This window comes from Trifolium pratense, linkage group LG2 (assembly GCF_020283565.1).
Source record: "Trifolium pratense cultivar HEN17-A07 linkage group LG2, ARS_RC_1.1, whole genome shotgun sequence".
Taxonomy (NCBI): Eukaryota; Viridiplantae; Streptophyta; class Magnoliopsida; order Fabales; family Fabaceae; genus Trifolium; species Trifolium pratense.
The window spans coordinates 58,088,717-58,108,431 of NC_060060.1; the positions used below are offsets into that span (position 1 = coordinate 58,088,717).

General features: G+C 31.7%; 1 protein-coding gene across 1 annotated transcript; it reads right to left on the reverse strand.

Annotated features, from left to right (window-relative positions):
* Positions 1-9,024: 9,024 nt before the first annotated feature.
* On the reverse strand, positions 9,025-9,966 carry LOC123905108 (uncharacterized mitochondrial protein AtMg00810-like). The gene has a single exon (XM_045954750.1). It carries the CDS (start codon positions 9,964-9,966, stop codon positions 9,025-9,027), a length of 942 nt encoding a protein of 313 aa, XP_045810706.1.
* Between the last annotated feature and the right edge of the window lie 9,749 nt (positions 9,967-19,715).

Sequence of the window (19,715 nt, forward strand, 5' to 3'; positions counted from 1 at the left end):
TCTTAAACATTTGCTATTATCATTTTATGATGAATATTTGCAAGATTTTGATGAATTTTGATTTGCTTAGTGCAATTTTAGTCTCTTGAACATTTGGTATGATTATTTTATGATGAACATCTGCAATTCTGCAAATTGCAAGTAATTTATTACTTTGATACTATCATTTTATATTAAAAAAATAATAAAAAATTATTTGAGTAACCCACTACCCAACCCAATCCAACCCGAAAATTAGTGGGTTTACCCAACCCGGCCAAATGTTATAACGGGTGGTTATTTTCTTGGACCTAATCCGGAGTACCCTATATGATTCGGGTTTTGATTTTGGCCAAATTCAACCCAATCCGACCCACACACCCCTAACTACATACATAATGATAATTCAGTCGCTTTGACATCCACCGTAGAAATAAATAACCGACTAGTCAAGTTTTATCACCTAAAACAAATTAAACACTAACCAACAATTCAATATTTCTTCTTTTACCTTCAAATGTAATTCTCGATCACCTAGAAAAAGTTGTTGTTGTTGTTGTTGGCCCATTAGCAATCAATTGAAAACTCCACAATATTTACATATATTGTTAGATTAGATCTATTCAATTAATAAATTAATAAAATAAAAACAACTGATTTATTGTGTTTGAAAGGTAAATTCATATATCCACTGAATCATGCGGCACTTTGGATATCCACGTATGTGACCATGGGTGGTGGTGGTGTACATGGCTATATAGATGAGGAAAAGGTGTTGGCTTTGACGATTATGGTGAGGGTTTCGGCGAGGGTGGTGTTGGTAGCAGGTTCTAGACGGTGCGGTCATGGGACACTTGTGAGTTTTGTGTTTGTCAATGATATCTCAATTATTATTATGTGGCCATCAAATACAGGATATGATAAAATAATCATATCATATTTGTTATCATGTGACCATCAACCACATGAGGTACGAGAAGCTTACTATTTTTTTTTTTAGTTTTAAACTTTTTTTTATTGTTAGTTGGACGATTGAATAAATAGAAGTCTTAGGGAAGTGGTAAGAAGTTCAATATTTGACTCTTGCATATGAAATTTTTTGATTGAGAGGAAAGAATTCACCTTCTACTCTTCACGAATTCCCCAATAAAAATTAATCACCGCATAATAATGGTGAAATCTTCGTAGCTATAACATGATAACAAAAAAAAATTATATGTTGTGTCAAAAAAAATTATATGTACAATATTTATAATTATAAAACCATACATAGAAAAATTAAATTGTTTTTGGTTTGTCCATTGAAAGTATTTTAGGATATATACTTGAACATTTATTGTTTGCATATAGTGAGATTGTTGGGCTTGTTATACTCTTTTGATTTTTAGTTAGATTTTTTTTCGCGCCTCCCATCGTTTCTCACGCGCCTCCTGAAATGACAAAAATACCCTAATAGCTATATAGGTAGCGGACTCAATTCGCACCCTACATAATAAGTGGCAATATTTTTTACTCAACCCCAATGTATGCACCCTTCACGCCCCCATTAATGAAAAAAAAACACACACACACAATCACTCGTTATAATTTAACTCCTGCATATATAATATAATGTCCTACCAACTGAGCTAAATTCACGATATTATTTCGTGTAACTTATTGGGGTCTATATTATTAAATTCACTATGAGTTAAAAAGAAAGTTCAATATAATATTTAATTATGAAATTTTTTCACCTAATGACTAGTTTTTTAGTTTGACAACTTTTACATGAGCTATGATTATAACAATTGTTGTTTTAATTTTATAGCAAATACTAGTAGATAAGTGAAACGATAAAAAAGAAAATGACTATCATTAAGTCGATATCAATAGAGTGAACACTTTCGTGGACTTTAACTTTTAAAGGGGCAACAAGCCAACAACATTATATGAACACATTATATGAGTAATGAAAAAAATAATCAATGTTGTAAAGCTTAAGCATAAGATTCTACCACCTAATATACTAGTATTTTGAGTTGTTTTATTCTCATGGGCTCAATTCATAATAGGTCAACAGAAAAAGGCAAAGGTAGTTTACAAGTTAAAGATTTCGGGGGGTGTAAGAACCAAAAAATCTGAAGATCCATGTAAACTAAATCGAACCAAACGAATCATACTTGACATCTATTTATTTGGAAAATTTCTTTTGACGTTCTATGAGTTTTCTCGTGTGCCCTTATAATTTCTATTTTTACCCTTTCATTATATAAAGTAGCAGATATTATAAAAATAAGAAATATGACACCTCTTGTAGTTTTATATTTAAGTAGCAGACGTGTAAAATCTTGAAATTTTCAGGATTTTACACTGTTCTCTACCGAAAACAAACTAGAAACTACATGTTAGTATATAAGTAGAAATACAGGTCCCTAAAGAATTTACAAAAAAATAAACCTTTGTATTAATATATGAGTTGAAATATAGGTCTTTATATAAATTACAAAATAAAAAACAGGTCCCCATATTGACATGAGTATAAATATCATCCCGGGTAAATTAGAAGGAAATAAATAGATACTCACATTAATATGGGTATAAATATAGACACCATTTAAATTACAAAATCAACTGGTATCCTTATTATATGAATATAATTATAGGTCATTGTAAAGTTTTACAAAAAAAATAGCCTCCTATATTAACATAGAGTAAAAATATAGATTCCCGCATAAATTATAAAAAAAAATCATCTATTAATATATGAATAGAAATACATATTCCATTGTCAAAGAAATAAAAGTACGTTCCATAGAAATTACATATTCCGTATTGAGGCGGATACGAATTCTAGGTCTCCTATCATGCACAATATGTTTTATGCATTGGATTAAATGTAGTAAATGATATTATGGTGTACTGTCATTATTATATTATATTATTTATTTATTTACTTTTTATTTAATCGGCAATATATCTTCTTTTTTTTTACTTTTTAGTTTTCTAGGTAAGAGTGCTTTATGAGTCTGTTTGGTAAGACCAATAAACAACAATTTATAGCTCATGTGTCTTATATTTTATAAACTAAAAGATATGTCTGATAACAACCTTTTTACCATTAGTTTATAACTTATTTTTCTTATATTTTCTAGACGCAATTTTTATTTTTTATTTTAAACAAAAGAGACTTGCAATAAGCAAGCCCTCAAAATATATTGATAAAAAGAAGAAACTACAAGAGAAGAGGGGGGGCAAAGAACATGACCCTCAAGAAAAGAAAAGCATTAATAAAACCTAAAGTACGACATACCAAGACGGTTTCTAATAAAATCACCCTGCAACTCTAGGGGAATATGATTCCACCAAGTGAGACCATGTAAGGATAAACCTATATACGCAATTTTAAATAGTTTTTGAGCTTATATGTTATAACTTTTTCTTCCATTTTTGCCTTTCTTACTTTATCTAAAATTCAATTTTATCCTTTATAGTAATTATGGTGTATTGTCAACATTATATTGTTTTTTTTTTCAGTCTTTTTTTTTTTATCAGATACACCATATTATATTATTTTTAACTTTTTAATTCTCAGGGGAAGGGTCTCTAATAATTTAGAGTTTGACTAAAAAAAATAAAGTTTGTTCAATAATTACTTTTATTCTAACTTTTTAATATCGATTTTATTTTGTCAAGATTACTTTTATCCCATTTTTTAAATCGTTTACAAAAAAAGTTAGAATAAAATTAGTTCTTTTTTTTACGGTAAAAGTTAGAATAAAATTAGTTCTTGATCAATAATTACTTTCTTGTGGTTGAATTTTAAATTATGGCTTTGTTCGGTAAAAATAACGAATGACTGATAAACTAGTTGATAGCTTATAAGTAATGACTGATGACAGATAGCTTATAGTTAATAAGCTAAATGAAGTGTTAATAAACAAATATAATAAACGTGTTTACATTTGTCATATTATAATTTTTTTATCCATATAATATAATAAATATTTTGAGATGCATGGGAGGCACGATGTAAATTGCATTTCCTTCAGACGTGATCAAAAGTAAAACGTTTGCCAGTACCAAAAAAAAAAGTTTACCAAAAAATCTGTCAAAAAATAATTATTTGCCAAATAAAGTATAACATTTCGTCAAAAAAATAAAGTATAAGATAAATAGTAAAAAAGAACAGCATGTTTGTTAGGTAGAAGTATTTCATATTCAATTATAAAAAATAATGCCTATAAAGGATAAAATTGGATTTTAGATAAAGTAATAAGGGTAAAAATGGAAGAAAACATAAATTGCATTTCCTTCAGACGTGATCAAAAGTAAAACGTTTGCCCGTACCAAAAAAAAAAGTTTACCAAAAAATCTGTCAAAAAATAATTATTTGCCAAATAAAGTATAACAATTCGTCAAAAAAATAAAGTATAAGATAAATAGTAAAAAAGAACAGCATGTTTGTTAGGTAGAAGTATTTCATATTCAATTATAAAAAATAATGCCTATAAAGGATAAAATTGGATTTTAGATAAAGTAATAAGGGTAAAAATGGAAGAAAACATAAATTGCATTTCCTTCAGACGTGATCAAAAGTAAAACGTTTGCCCGTACCAAAAAAAAAAGTTTACCAAAAAATCTGTCAAAAAATAATTATTTGCCAAATAAAGTATAACATTTCGTCAAAAAAATAAAGTATAAGATAAATAGTAAAAAAGAACAGCATGTTTGTTAGGTAGAAGTATTTCATATTCAATTATAAAAAATAATGCCTATAAAGGATAAAATTGGATTTTAGATAAAGTAATAAGGGTAAAAATGGAAGAAAACATAATAAAACCTATAAGCTTAAAAGTTATTTAAAATTGCGCCTAGAAAATATTATTAAAATAAGCTATAAGCTCGTGGTAAAAAGATTGTTACCAAACAAGTCTTTTAACTTATAAGATATAAGACATAGGGTATAAATTAGTTTGTTTATTGGTCTTGCCAAACAGTCTCATAAGGACTCTTCCCCTGAAAACTAAAAAGTAAAAAACAAATTGCTGATTAAAAAAAAAGTGAAAAAAAAATAAAAATATTATAGTGCTGACAGGAAGCATCGACACCTTTATGATTAGGTGTGTCGCGGTGTCCGACACGTGTCGGTGTCTAACACTCGTATGACACTCGTCCGACACGTGTCAGATAGCTCATATCGGTGTCAGAAAAAATTCAAATTTTCCTTTAGTTTGACACTCCTTTGATCGGTGTCCGACACCTGTAAGACACTCGTATGACATGTGTCGGACAAGTGTCCCAAAAATAATTATTTTTTCTTTGCTTATACTCTCCTTAGGCCCATATCAAACATATCTACAAGAGTTAAAGATGTGTAGAAACAACAATATTGAACAATGAGAGATTGAAGACATTACATTTTGATTACGATATTTTTAGTTTTTTTGATCGTAGATGGATAAATAAAGGTAAAATACTATCATATCTTATTTTAAAACTTTTTTTAAAAAAATAACTTGCTCAAATTATATTTACATGTATATATTTTGATTCTCAATTTATATGTTTTATAAATATGTAGCGGTGTCGGTGTCCCATATTTTTTACATTAGCGGTGTCGTGGTGTCCGTGTCCATGTCGTGTCGCGGTGTCCGTATCGGAGTCCGTGCTTCATAGCCATAATATCACGTACTATATGTAATCCGATGCATAAAACATGTTGTGCATGGTGGGAGAGATGTTAGCACCATTCCCACATCAATTATCAATTATTTGGAAGGAAAAAAAATGGAAATGAATGTAAAAAATAAAAGAATCAACAATGTTCGTAGAAAAAAGGAAGAGAAAAGGAACAAATTAATCAAACAAACAAACAATAGATATATAGATATTAATAGATTATTAGCTCAAGTATTTCACAAAGAAGCAATAGATTAATGAAACAAACAATGCAAAACGTATAAAAGTGAAACTAAGGACAATTGAAAGTGAAAACTGAGAATCCTAGGCACAAGCTTTGAATTTTTTTGCTTTTAATAAATGTCCAATTTCCATTTCTTCTTACTAAAAACATATACTGAACAAACCCAAGAGAATGTCCAAATGTTGTGAAGGGAACAAGTAACTATGTATGTTGCAAGCAAATGTGACAGGGGACACAAACATTGATTTCATAAGTACAAATTGGTTTTGAATTTTAAATGTGAAGACATGTCAACACTGTTTTTCTTCAATTGGTGCACTGGCACCATGAATGAGCTAGCTAGCTATAGTAATTCTGAATTGTGTTATTTTTTTGCTCCCATAACCTTTGTACAATGTATTTTGTTTCTTCTTTTTGAGGCCTCAAACTTGAATTTCTTTTGTTATTCATGATGGTACATGCATGTGAAGTGTATTCAAGAGTCATTGGTGTTCATAAAGATGTTAGCTTCTGAAGATTACATAAACATCGTGATAATGGGAATTTTGACTTCTAAGTGTAAATAAAAAAATTTACTAGCGTGAAATTGGGATCTAAATACCTCTTTTTTAAATGTGTAGTAGTGAAAAATCGACTTATGAAATATATGTTGTGCCATTTTTTCGATTAATCCGATTATTTAAAAATTTGACTTAAAGTAATGTATTTTTGTTAGGTATGACACATAGGTACTAAGAAGTGGGTAGGGACGAACGGAATATTTGTTGCATTATGGCTATGAGTACTCTATTGGTGAATCACTTTGAGCTCTTCTTGGTTTGTCTATAGGCCATTGGTTTCTCGTACAAATCGGATGGAGATAGCAACATTATGAAAAGGACTATAGATAACATTAAGTATTTGTGAACATATAACGGGATAGGGTACATTGATTCAAATTTCTTGAAATTTTGTATGAAACAACATATTTAGAAGTATTTTTAAATTCGAAAGAACCACGATATAATGACGTGGCAGAAATGATGAACATTTCTTTAACCGAAAGACAAGATGTTTCCGGTTAAATTTGGACTCTCTAATGTTTTCGGTTAAAACAATCCGTTGAAACAAATGTGTGCGCATCTGAAGGATAAACTTCCTACGATGAGCTAATTCAAGTGAGCAACATGCGAGTATAGTTTATAAACCAACAAATGTGTGCGCATCTGAAGGATAAACTTCCTATTGATTCTATTTTGGAGGAGATGGAGTCCATGAAGAAAAATTAGATATGAGAGCTTGTTCAACTTTCTAAGGGAAAAGGGTTATTACTATTAGTTACAAGTGGGTATAGAAGTCATAACAAATATTCAGCGTCTTAATGGAGTTTTTTTTATTTTTATGGGATTTTAATTTAGTTCATTTATTGTAGTTTTAGCTAAGTTTTGTATAGAATTGAAAAAGTTTATAATTGTGTGAAAATGTCAAATTAATGCTTTAATTTTCTTTAACCAGACAAGTATGTAGTGTAATTTGTCTTTGGTATTAGACAAAACAAGTTGATCGATCAAGATCGGTGCAATTATGGAAGTTACAAAGATGCAAAGTCATGTCAAAATGAAGAAAATAATACTTTAATTAGTGATATAGGGGAATTTTGTTCCAAGGGCTTGTTGGTGTAGATGAATAGTTTTAATAAAACTTGGTACTTTTATTTAATTATTTATTTATAATAACAAGCCATTTTTTTACTCCCTCCAGTCCTTAATATATAAGAAAAAATTTGGTTTTTTAGATACATTGAAAAATCGATGTATCAACACTATATTATAGACTAGATACATTCACTTTTCAATGTATCTAAAAAGTCAACTTCTTCTTATATTAAGGACTAGAGGAAATATTACGTTTGTTTAATATAACATTAAATGCGACTTAATTGTGAGGCCCTATTAACATAATACACTATTTTAAAAGTATATGTAGTCAATTTTTTTTTTTGACGAAAGTCAAAATTTTATTATGTAGTGGGATATTAGTAAAACGTAGAATTTTTTTTTTTCAACGGCTAAATTTTATTAACAATACAACCTAGCCCAAGACGAGCACGGTACCCATACAAGTACAACACAAAGGAAGAAAAATAAACTAGCGTAAAACTCTAGTCCACCAATACCCATTACAGGCCCTTAAAAATCCCTGAACAAACTCTTAAAATTGAGTATTGGGCCTAACTCAACCTTACAAAACCGGTTTGTAAGGTGAGGATTGCCACTTGTATATGAACATTTAGTCAGACCATCTCGCAATCGATGTGAGACTTCTTAACACACCCCATCACGCCCAACACTCTTGGGCTTGGTGCGTGGATATAAACGGTAGGTGGCCCGATAGTGGAAACCTGATAACAGGTGGCCCAACGGATCGTGGATAGGCTCTGATACCATCTTAGAATTGAGTATTTGGCCTAACTCAACCTTACAAACCCAGCTTGTAAGGTGAGGATTGCCACTTGTATATGAACACTTAGTCAGGCCATCTCGCAACCGATGTGAGACTTCTTAACACAAACTGCTCCAAAAGTACAACCAAATCAAAATAACCGCACACCAATGCCCCACGCATCCCCCTCAACATAAACCTCGTCGCATAAGCCAAACAAGATTCGCTGCACCAAACACCAACACCAACCTTTGAAAGACACCAACGTAGAAAATATTATGTTAGTATGTATACCGAAGACCACATCTCACGGGACATGAATATGATATATCAAATCTTCACATAAATATAAATATTAAGAGTAATATTTATATTAGATTGATACGTCATGATAATACTACATAATATGTTATGTAAGTATCATAATTATTTCGCAGTTATAGTGATGTATACCACCATTTGATCTGAAACTACACTATGGATCCTAGATGTGTAGTCGAATGTTTGTTGCCTTTCAAACATTATTTGTAATAGGATTGTTAACAAGATTGAACATGTAGAAACATAGAGAAAGACCCTTGAATTTAGGGTTTCAATAGAATGTAACAAAACTTAGAAACATAAGAGTTACAATATAGTATATAAACTAAAGATTTGAAAATACTACACTACCCTTACATAATAATATAATTATTATTCTCTAACATCCCCCCACAAACTCAAGATGCAGTGATAGGAAGCAACGAGAGTTTGTCAATCAAGAAACGAAAACGTTTAATAGAATGCGTCTTCGTGAACAAATCAGCAATTTGCAAGGATGAAGAAATAAAAGGCAAAGTTATGGTGCCATGCTGAAGATGATGACGAGTGAAATGACAATCAATTTCAATGTGCTTAGTGCGTTCATGAAATACCGAGTTGTGGGCAATTTGAATGGCACTTTTGTTGTCACAATACATAGGAGTTGGTTCAGAAAGAGCAACACCCATATCAGAAAGTAACCAACGCAGCCAAACAATTTCAGTTGTCGTGGATGCCATAGCACGATATTCAGCTTCAGTAGAAGAGCGGGAGACAATGTCCTGCTTTTTGCTCTTCCAAGAAATGAGAGAATCTCCAAGAAAGATACAAAACCCTGTGGTAGACTTACGGTCAGTAGGATCACCAGCCCAATCTGCATCAGAGTAAGCACGCAACTCTAAGGGAGAAGATGATGGAAACAAAAGGCTTTGAAACTGAGTTCCCCGAAGATAACGAAGAATGCGAAGCACGGCTGCCCAATGCACAGTAGTGGGAGAAACAACAAACTGACTCACAACTTGCACCGCATAAGCAATATCAGGTCTAGTAATAGTGAGATACACCAAACTTCCAACCAGAGTACGATACAAGGTGGGATTTGATAGAGGAACGCCATCTGATGGAACATATTTCACATTCAACTCTAGCGGACTATCTACTGCTCGAGTATCAGAGAGGCGAGCTTGCTCAAGAATGTTGGAAATATACTTGGATTGAGATAGAAGATAACCCCGAGGAGAGTATGCAACTTCAATTCCCAAGAAATAGCGAAGAGGACCCAAATCCTTCATCTCAAATATTTTTGCTAACTGTATTTTCAATTCATTAATTCCATCAACATCATCACCTGTAATAATCATATCATCGACATATAAGGAGAGTATAATACGACCATGAGAAGTTGTCCTAACAAATAAAGCAGAATCATAATCACTAGAGCTGAATCCAAGAGATATAATCACAGTAGAGAACTTCTGAAACCAAGCTCGGGGAGCTTGTTTTAGACCATATAATGCTTTCTTCAACTTACACACTTCCCCCTGATTATGAGAAACACCTGCTGGAGGTACCATATAAACTTCCTCCTGAAGATCACCATTTAGAAAAGCATTTTTAACATACATTTGACAAATATGCCACTGACGAACAGATGCAATAGCAATAATAGTACGGATAGTAGTCATCTTGGCCACAGGAGCAAATGTTTCTTCATAATCTATACCATATTGTTGAGAGAATCCCTTAGCCACCAAACGAGCTTTGTAGCGCTCAACCGACCCATCAGACTTTGTTTTAATCTTGTATACCCAACGAGACCCAATAGCACGTTTTCCTGGTGGAAGAGGTACTATGTCCCAAGTATTTGTCTTGTGCAAAGCAGCAAGTTCCTCATCCATAGCCTTCTGCCAAAGGGGATCAAGAATAGCTTCTTTATAGGAAGATGGCTCAAATAAACTGTGAACAGAGGTTAGGAAAGAAGCAAAAGAAGCAGAATAAGTTGAATAAACAAAATCAGGCAACTGAGTAGACTTACGATCACGAATAGGATAACGAGGAGGAGGAGGAGGAGGAGGTAGTGGTGGTGATGGAGGAGGTGCAGTAGGAACAACAGTCACATGAGGTAGTTGAGTAGTCGTTGGGGAAGAAGGGACATATGTATCTGGAGTAGAACTAGTATCATCCCTGCAATTCTCAAAATTACAATCACTAGAAATATCATCATCAATGCCAAAAGGATCAATATTAGTTAGTTCAGACATGCTAGGAGTATTCGAATCAGAGGAAAGAGAGAAAAAAGGTATGTGCTCAAGAAACACAACATGACGAGAAACATACAATTTTTTACTTAAAGAATCATAACAACGATAACCCTTTTGACCTTCACCATAACCAAGAAAAACACATATTGTTGAACGAGGAGACAATTTATTACGTTCTACTTGTGGACGAAGAACGAAACAAGTGGAACCAAAGACTTTCAAAGAAGAATAATCAGGAGTGGAACCATACAACTTTTCAAAGGGAGACAAACCTGAGGTGATTGATGACGGAATTCTATTAATAGCATGAACAGCTGTGCGAATTGCTTCCCCCCAAAACTCACATGGAACTGAAGCGGACAACAAAAGTGAACGAGCAGTTTCAACAATATGACGATGTTTCCTTTCAGCAACACCATTTTGTTGAGGAGTATCAGTACAAGAAGTTTGATGAATAGTACCATCATAAGCAAGTAACTCAGAGAATTTATTAGAAGTATACTCACCACCTAAATCACAACGGAAACATTTTATGACAGCATTATGTTGGGTTTTAACCATAGCACGAAACATATGATAAATATCAAAGAACTCAGAACGATTTTTCATAAGATAAACCCAACAATAACGAGTATGGTCATCAATAAAGGAGACTGATGACAATTTTAGCAAGTGTACTAAATTCGTCGTTAAGTAATAAAATTTATAAGATTCGTATCCACAGGGATTGTTCTTATTTCAACGAAACAATTCAATGAATTTAGGATTAATAAATAAATTGCAAAGGGGGGTTTTCAGATTGATTTGTAGTAACAATGACAATAATTAAAATTGCAAGAAAGTTGAAACGTGAGCTTTTATGAGAGAAAGACGATTAGAAATTATTTTGAATCATCTCTTTGTCCCTATCTGGTACTCTAGGTTCTAGCCCTCAACAATAAAATTCTTATAATTACGATAATTTAACAAAATAGACCGAGTCCAATTCCTTGGCTCATCAATCTCGTTTATCTAATATAGCACCCTAATTCCTTAGGTGAAACTAATATTATCAAAAGCATGAATGGACGTTAAATTCTTAATCATACCAATTAATTCTTTATTCCTAAAGCAATTACGATTGGCAAACAATTAATCTAGTTCCAGTATAAACCCTAGGGTCAGTAGTGATTTATAACTTAAAATCAATTCGAAAGTGATCAATTAACGAAAAGCAATAAACACAAGATTAACTGAATAATTATAAGTTTTTATTGAATAAACTAGAACACGTAGTTACATGGCTCAGATAGTTTCAAAGAGAATCATCTATAATTCCTAATATGATGAGATTAGTTACTCATAATAATAATTGATATAACAAAAGAGTTAAGAAAATTATACATGAATAACCGATGAAAAGTACGACGGCGAAACCCTAGAATTGTCTTCTTCTCTTTTGCTGCAACGTGATTCTTCTCTCTCTGCCCAATGATAATCCACCCTCTGAATATTGTTTGTTGTATATATATATAGGCTGTAGCCAATAAGCATATTGATCCTCTCCTTTTGACACCTCGCGTCCCTATTCATGCATATCAAAAGCAATTTGTTGTTTTAATGACGTGTCAGCGCACCATAGGCAGGTTGCATGGCTGGTCATATACATGTGCAGCAGCAAATCGCACCCCTATGTGATCCTTGTAGCAGCGCGAGAAAAACAGGGGTGAGAATCACCTCAAATTCAAGTTATTTTTCTCTTTTGGTCTTTATCTTCAACTCTTTTGAGGTGTCAATTTCTTCAAATATTCTTTTCTCTGACCATGTAAAACTCCTTAAAACTAACTAAAAAGCATTAAAATTACAATTAAAAATAACAAATGACCGAATGTCATCAGAGACATAATATCTTGACCCACCTTTGGTAAGAATCGGTGATGGACCCCACACATCAGAATGAACCAAATCAAAAGGTGCTTTGGACACAGAAACACTTTTGTTGAAAGGCAAGGCAGAAAATTTGGCAAGTTTGCAACCACAACAATCAGAAATATCATTAATTTGTAATTTTCCTAAAGCTCCAGTAGAGGCTAAATATTTTAATCTAGATGCTGAAACATGACCAAGACGAGAATGCCACAAATAAAATTTAGAAGATGATAAATTCAAACGAAAAGATGATAAATCAATAGTGGAAGTAGAAGTTGAGGCTGCGGTATCTGGAACTTTCAGCTCATCCAAAACATAAAGTCCCCCATGTCTACGACCAGTTCCAATCAACCTCCCAGATTGTGTATCCTGCACATAACAATGAGTGGAAGAAAACATAACCGAGTAACCAGAATCACACAATTGACTAACAGAAACAAGACTCAATGTGAGATTAGGAATATAATAAACATCAGAAAGAAACAAATTAGACGTGGACACTGACCCAACTCCTGCTACTGGCATAGGAGTACCATCAGCAGTCATAACTGACATGGATGATTTAGAATTTAAAGATAAAAAAGACTTATGATCATATGACATATGATGTGATGCTCCAGAATCAAGGATCCATATAGAAGAAATACTTGAACAATTAGAAGGGGTCAAACTTTTAATAGGGGAGACAGACGTTGCATGTGGCTGGGTCGCGAGAAATTTTTGAAACTGTTCAGCAAGATCAAACACTCTTGAAGTAGTCTCATGTGGATATACATGATCAATACCAATACCAATAGGGAGAGGAGCGGCCAAAGGAGACACATCCATACTATCAAACAATCAAATGAACCAACACAATTACCTCAGCCGTAAAAAAAATAATCCAATCAATCACCCACAATGCCAAAACAACAGAGCCAACCAATAGAAATTCAATAAGCAATATACCAACCAACCAATTAGACTTCAAATTGCTAAATATTGCAAACGAAATCAAATAAAGGCCAAGACCAATTGTTCCGTAACCAGCTTTCTAAACAACAATTAATCAAATCACAAATAGCATTATACCAAGACTTCCGTAACCAGCTTTCTAAACAATTATTAATCAAATCACAAATAGCATTACTCTTGAAAAATCAAAACCTGAAGATAGCATGATTAAATCTTAAACCAAATTGCTGATCTCCTTCAAAATTGGCGTTCGAAGTACGTAGAAGCGGTGCTTTTGAAAAAAGTGTGCAATCCAATAACAATAACAATTCACTACTATCCAAAATAGCAACAAGCCAAAGCCAACAATACACCCTGTAATTTATCTTCAACAAATTGTTAATGGATTAACCAAGCTCTTTGATACCATGTTAACAAGATTGAACATGTAGAAACATAGAGAAAGACCCTTGAATTTAGGGTTTCAATAGAATGTAACAAAACTTAGAAACATAAGAGTTACAATATAGTATATAAACTAAAGATTTGAAAAGACTACACTACCCTTACATAATAATATAATTATTATTCTCTAACAAGGATAACTATAAATTCGTTTCTTGGATACTCTATGAAGACAAAAGTAACCTAGATAAGATTTGTCCCTCTTGTATAATAAGAGTAATATCTACGTACGGGCCTCTCAATCAACTATGACTATGAAATGTATGTGTGACCACATCGAAATAACTCAATGAGATATTGGACTTGGATTAAGTCATACTTCTATCAACATAACTACTCTATAAGGGCGGTGTCAACCTTAGTAGTTAATAGGGAGATGCATTTAGAGCACATGAAGACAATTATTTTTGTAGTAATCTAGATTATAAAATTCAGGAGCAGGTAGAGTGTTTCAATCAATGATATTAGACATGGAGGACTAATTTGTAAACTAAAGCGGTCTCTGTATCCTTTAAAGCAATCCAAGGATGTGGTACAAGCATTTTGATCCATCAATGCTTTAAATTTGCTACATGTTTGAGTATGACTAATGTGTTTATGCTAGTAGTCTTGGTTATGGCTCTTTTCTTTTTATGTTATTGTATATTGGATGACATGTTTATTGCTTCTAATCATTTACAAGATATAATCATGCTGAAAATCATGTTTATTGCTTCTAATCATTTATTGTAGATACATTGTTTTTTCTGTTCAACTTTTAAATTCAAAATATCTTTTAGAGCAACATCTTAATAAAGAGTAGTGTTACATTACATTAGTTTGAAAAACTCATGAAACTTATATTTTATTGTATCTTTCTTTGCTTTATTTTAATTGATAGTAGTGACCATTTTACAAATTAATGTCCCACAGAGAATTCAAACTTTATTTCTGCATATTTTAAGGTTTATACATGGTACTTCTTTTTAACAATAACCTTTTTCTCTTTCATTTATTCTTTTATTTTAGATTTTGTAGTAATATATATGTTTTTTAAGGTTTAAGGTTTATATACATGGTCTTTGAGATAAAGGTAGTGTGATATATATGCATTTTACCAGAACCTAAATGGTTAGCAATGCAAAAAGATTGGGATAATATTGTCAAACTCAAGTTTTTACTTCTACCTAAATAAAATTAGTCGTTGTAAAATAAAAATACATATATACATGACACATATACTTATATAATACTATACATGTATCAATAATTCAAAATTTCAACTTAACTATAAAAAAAATAAATCAAATTACCTTAATAATTATAAAGTGTCATGCTCATAGTCCCCGTGAACTTAATTAGCTCAATTTGCAGGGACATCGCATAATATATGCAGGAGCTGAGGTCTGAACCCTGGACACTCCATTTATTCACCTTTAACCTTTAAGATGGATTTTTTAGTCACTAGACTATTTGACAAAAACAAAAGTGTCATGCTCATAAACTTGTATCAAAGTACATAAATTACTCCACCAAATCATAAAAACATCGGAAAACAAAAAGAGTTTCATAGAATAGTTGTAATGTAGCCAACTACTAATAACCTCAGGAGTTATTTGATTTATTTTTCGTTTCAAAGAACGGGGTGATCAACAATTAGCCCGTTATTACATCGCACTCGCTCCTGTTGAATAGGAGAAGATAATGTTATCATTCAGTTCACGTCGCACTAGGGTCGTTGAATGATCGTAAAATAGTTAGGGTTTGAAATGAAATGAGTTGACAGGTTGTGTACCATGTAGTTTTGTGTGCTTGCTTCTTTTTTTCCTTCCATTTCAAAACAAGTAAAAGAAGAATTTGATTTGGGAAATAAATGGACATTTTAAATGTAGAATTTAAATGTAGAATTGAAAAATCATGTGAACTCGTCCGATTATGTCTGGTAGTTAGTAGAGTTAACTACATGTTTTAATTCGGATAAAATTAGAATCAACTCTAGTTTTACTCATATTTGTTTTTACAAACAATTTAATTCGATGCTTCTTTCTTCAAGAATGATGGCGTTACAGATTTAAGATTTCTTTTGTAGAGAAGGACGCAAGTACAAAGCTTTTTCACTATTGTATGGTGTATTGGAAGGAGAATCTCTCTCCTTGCCTCATGACATTCGTAAAATGATGGAATTTAGCAAGGTAGTGGTCAAATTGATGATATTAGGTGGATGGAGAGGTGATCGGTGGTGGTCAAAATAGTGGTCAATGGTGGTTGGTGGTGGTCGTCGTGTTAATTATAATAGCAGTCAATAATTGAAGATCAGAGGTGGATAAATTGGTTATGAGAGGTGTCATATTAATGGTTGACAGTGGTCAGAGTAACGGTTGCTGGTTCTTAAAATAGTGTCTAGAGTAGTGATCGACGATCATCAATGGTGATAGGGGCAGATCTATAGCCCGGCAAACTGGGCACTTACCCGATCTCTGGTAAAAAATTTTGGTAGCGTTAAAACAAAAATATAAATTATAAAACCATTTTTTTTTTAGCAAAAAGTATATAGATATAAGTCACCTATCAAGTCTCAACCATATACTATATGTCAATTCAATTCACATTAGTACATTAATAATATCCTATAACCATACAACAAAATGATCATCAAACTCATCAAAGGGAAGAAAAATCCCATGAGCAACCATAATTAACTTGGACAACCATGATGAATGAGATATGATGGAGTTAGTTATGCTGTATTAAAAAGGCTGCAAAAAAATATGCATTGAATGAAGGTGAATGGATATGTTATTTCAACAATCCTCAAAGCACATCAAGTTGTCAACCTAAATGCAGCAATATGTCATCTTTTATTCAAGTTTCAATTAATCTCTTGAAAATACAATGGAGCCCATTAATGATGTGAAGCCACAAAAAAGTACCCAAACTGTCAATATCTGCCTCCTCTACACTCTCTTTGTATAAAATCCCTGACCCACTTTGTAGAAAGGTGTAATGTTGATTAATTTCATTTGGGGTTTTAATGGTAATATTTATTTTATTTAATGGTATTAATTTTCTTGTTATCAATTTTATTTAAAGTTTATGGTTTGCATTAAATTTTGTTTTTATTCATTTATTATATAGTATGAGATATTTAATATATACACCATAAAATAAAATATGTAATAAATGTTAAAAAATTACTGTATAAAATATTAAATATCTCACCCTATATATATAAATCAATTGTTACAAGTCAGTCACAAATATAATATTGTTAATATATATAGTAATAATTGACCTTTGAGTTAAAAATGTTTGCACAGTCTTGACCAACAAAATAAAAATGCTTGCATAGTATCATAAAAAATTTCTAAGTTGCCTGCGTTTTGAAAATATACACTAAAATGGGAGAAAGGATCCTTTGCGGTAAATTTTGCCTGCAGTCCAATATCTTCCATTCATTTTATTACTTTAGTAATTTTGTTTTTATTTTTATTAAAATGGATGGCCATGATTGAACTGCACCTCCTGTAGTACCGGAGGGAATCCAGATCCACTAAAATGGAATATGACAATAGAAAATTTCAAAAATATTTGGATTAGTATAATAATAAAAAACTAAATTAATAAGGTTTAAATAAAATAGCTGCTCCGAGTATGGTTCACTTATTTATAGTTGTCGAACTTTACTTAGAAATTAATCTGACTATGTAGTAGGTTTTACTAGGTGAAAAATGGTAGCGCTCATACTCTTGAAAGAGCAACTTTATCTCATGCTTCTCGCGTTACATTTGATGTTATTCCCAATTATATTGTTTCTCTTATTTTGAATAAAATGCTATAAGTTTACTTGCACAAAAAATAATATTATCATATAAAAATATTTTCTTTTGTCAAGTAGCGTAGTGACTAAAAATTTCACTTAAATATGAATAAGTGAAGTATATATTCAGGGTCCAAATCTCGACTCTTGCATGTATAATACGATATCCCTAACAATTGAGCTAAACTCACAAGGGCACAAATATAATAATAATAATTTTAGTTAATAGTTATCAGAAACATTATTAAAGAAATCAGAATTTAAACCCGTTTTCAATTAAATTGTGAATCTAGTAAAAATAAATAAAAGTAACATAATTATTACGAAAAATGGTAGCAACATAAAATGTATTCTCTATTCTCTATTATACACTGTTTTCAAAACCATGTCACTAAAAAAAAAGTGTATTGTTCTTTGCAACCATCCTTTGTTAAAAACAAAAACAAAAAATATATCTCATTAGTTGAAATTGGTGAATCCCGCCAAATTCATGGGAGTATAGTATGATATATAGTGAGCATCATTTTTTTTTGGTCAAAAATATCGAGTACTCCTATATCATTTTAAAACAACAATGAAATTCATATGAATTCTCATAAATAAATAAGTGTGTTGAAAGGCTAAAAACGTGTGCTTCTAATATTTACATTTTTAAGTAAATTCCAAAACATTTCATCCCAATACTATTTTTTTTTTTGTATTTCTAGTTTTTACAATTTTGGAGTCAAGTTTTTATGATGTTTAAAACCACTCTAACATCATACATCATACATAAACTTTGTTTTTGTTTTTGTTCACAACAATAAATATATTTCTAAAGAGAAAAAGAAGGTAGCAAGAGTTATTACAACAAAATGTCATTCATGAAAGCAACAACAATAAATTATGAATATTAAAGTCTCTGCCACAAGAAGTCAATGCCCGAACCATACACAATTTTCATGGCTTATCTAAGATTGTTGAGTAGGATATGACCAAGTATGGTGCGTTCTTGACTCCCTCTTCTTAAGACATCAACAACTACATCTTACTCCCACCACCCTCCAAATCTACTGTTGTTCATATCATAACAAATATCGTCGCTGAGACCCAATTCACCTAAACTTTCACAGCAGTCCAAATTATAACAAACTAAAATTACTGAGACTCAACTCAACTAAACTTTCGCAGTAGCCCAAATTATAACAAATCAGAGCTACCGAGACCTAACTCAACTAAACTTTCGCAGTAGCCCAAATTATAAGAAACCAGAGCTACCGAGACTTAACTCGGCTAAAATTTAGCCGCCGAAATAAAAACAAACCAAAAATAAAAAACTAAAAAATGAAAAATGAAAAGTGAAATTACACCATAGTGCCTTAAAATAATAATAATAATCCTTAATTAACCTCAAAGAAAAAAATTAAAAATAAAAATTGGTAGTTGGTGTGAAATGTAATGAAGCTTGAAAGATGAAACAACCTTTTTTGAATCCAAAATACAGCTCTACCAGCAACAACAACAGGAGCAGCAACAGCAGTAAATAATTTATGTCTTTGTGATCAATGTCTTGATGAGAAAGCATTCAAGTCTCTCAACTAACTTAAACTTCAAAACACTAACTTCTCTTCTCCCTCATATTGATTACCACCACCAGCACAAAATAAACTCTTTCAGGTTCTGAAACCATATTTAAGAATATATTTATATATAAAAAAAATAAAAAAACTTGTCCAAGTTTTTTTTTTCCTTTTTTTTTTATATATAT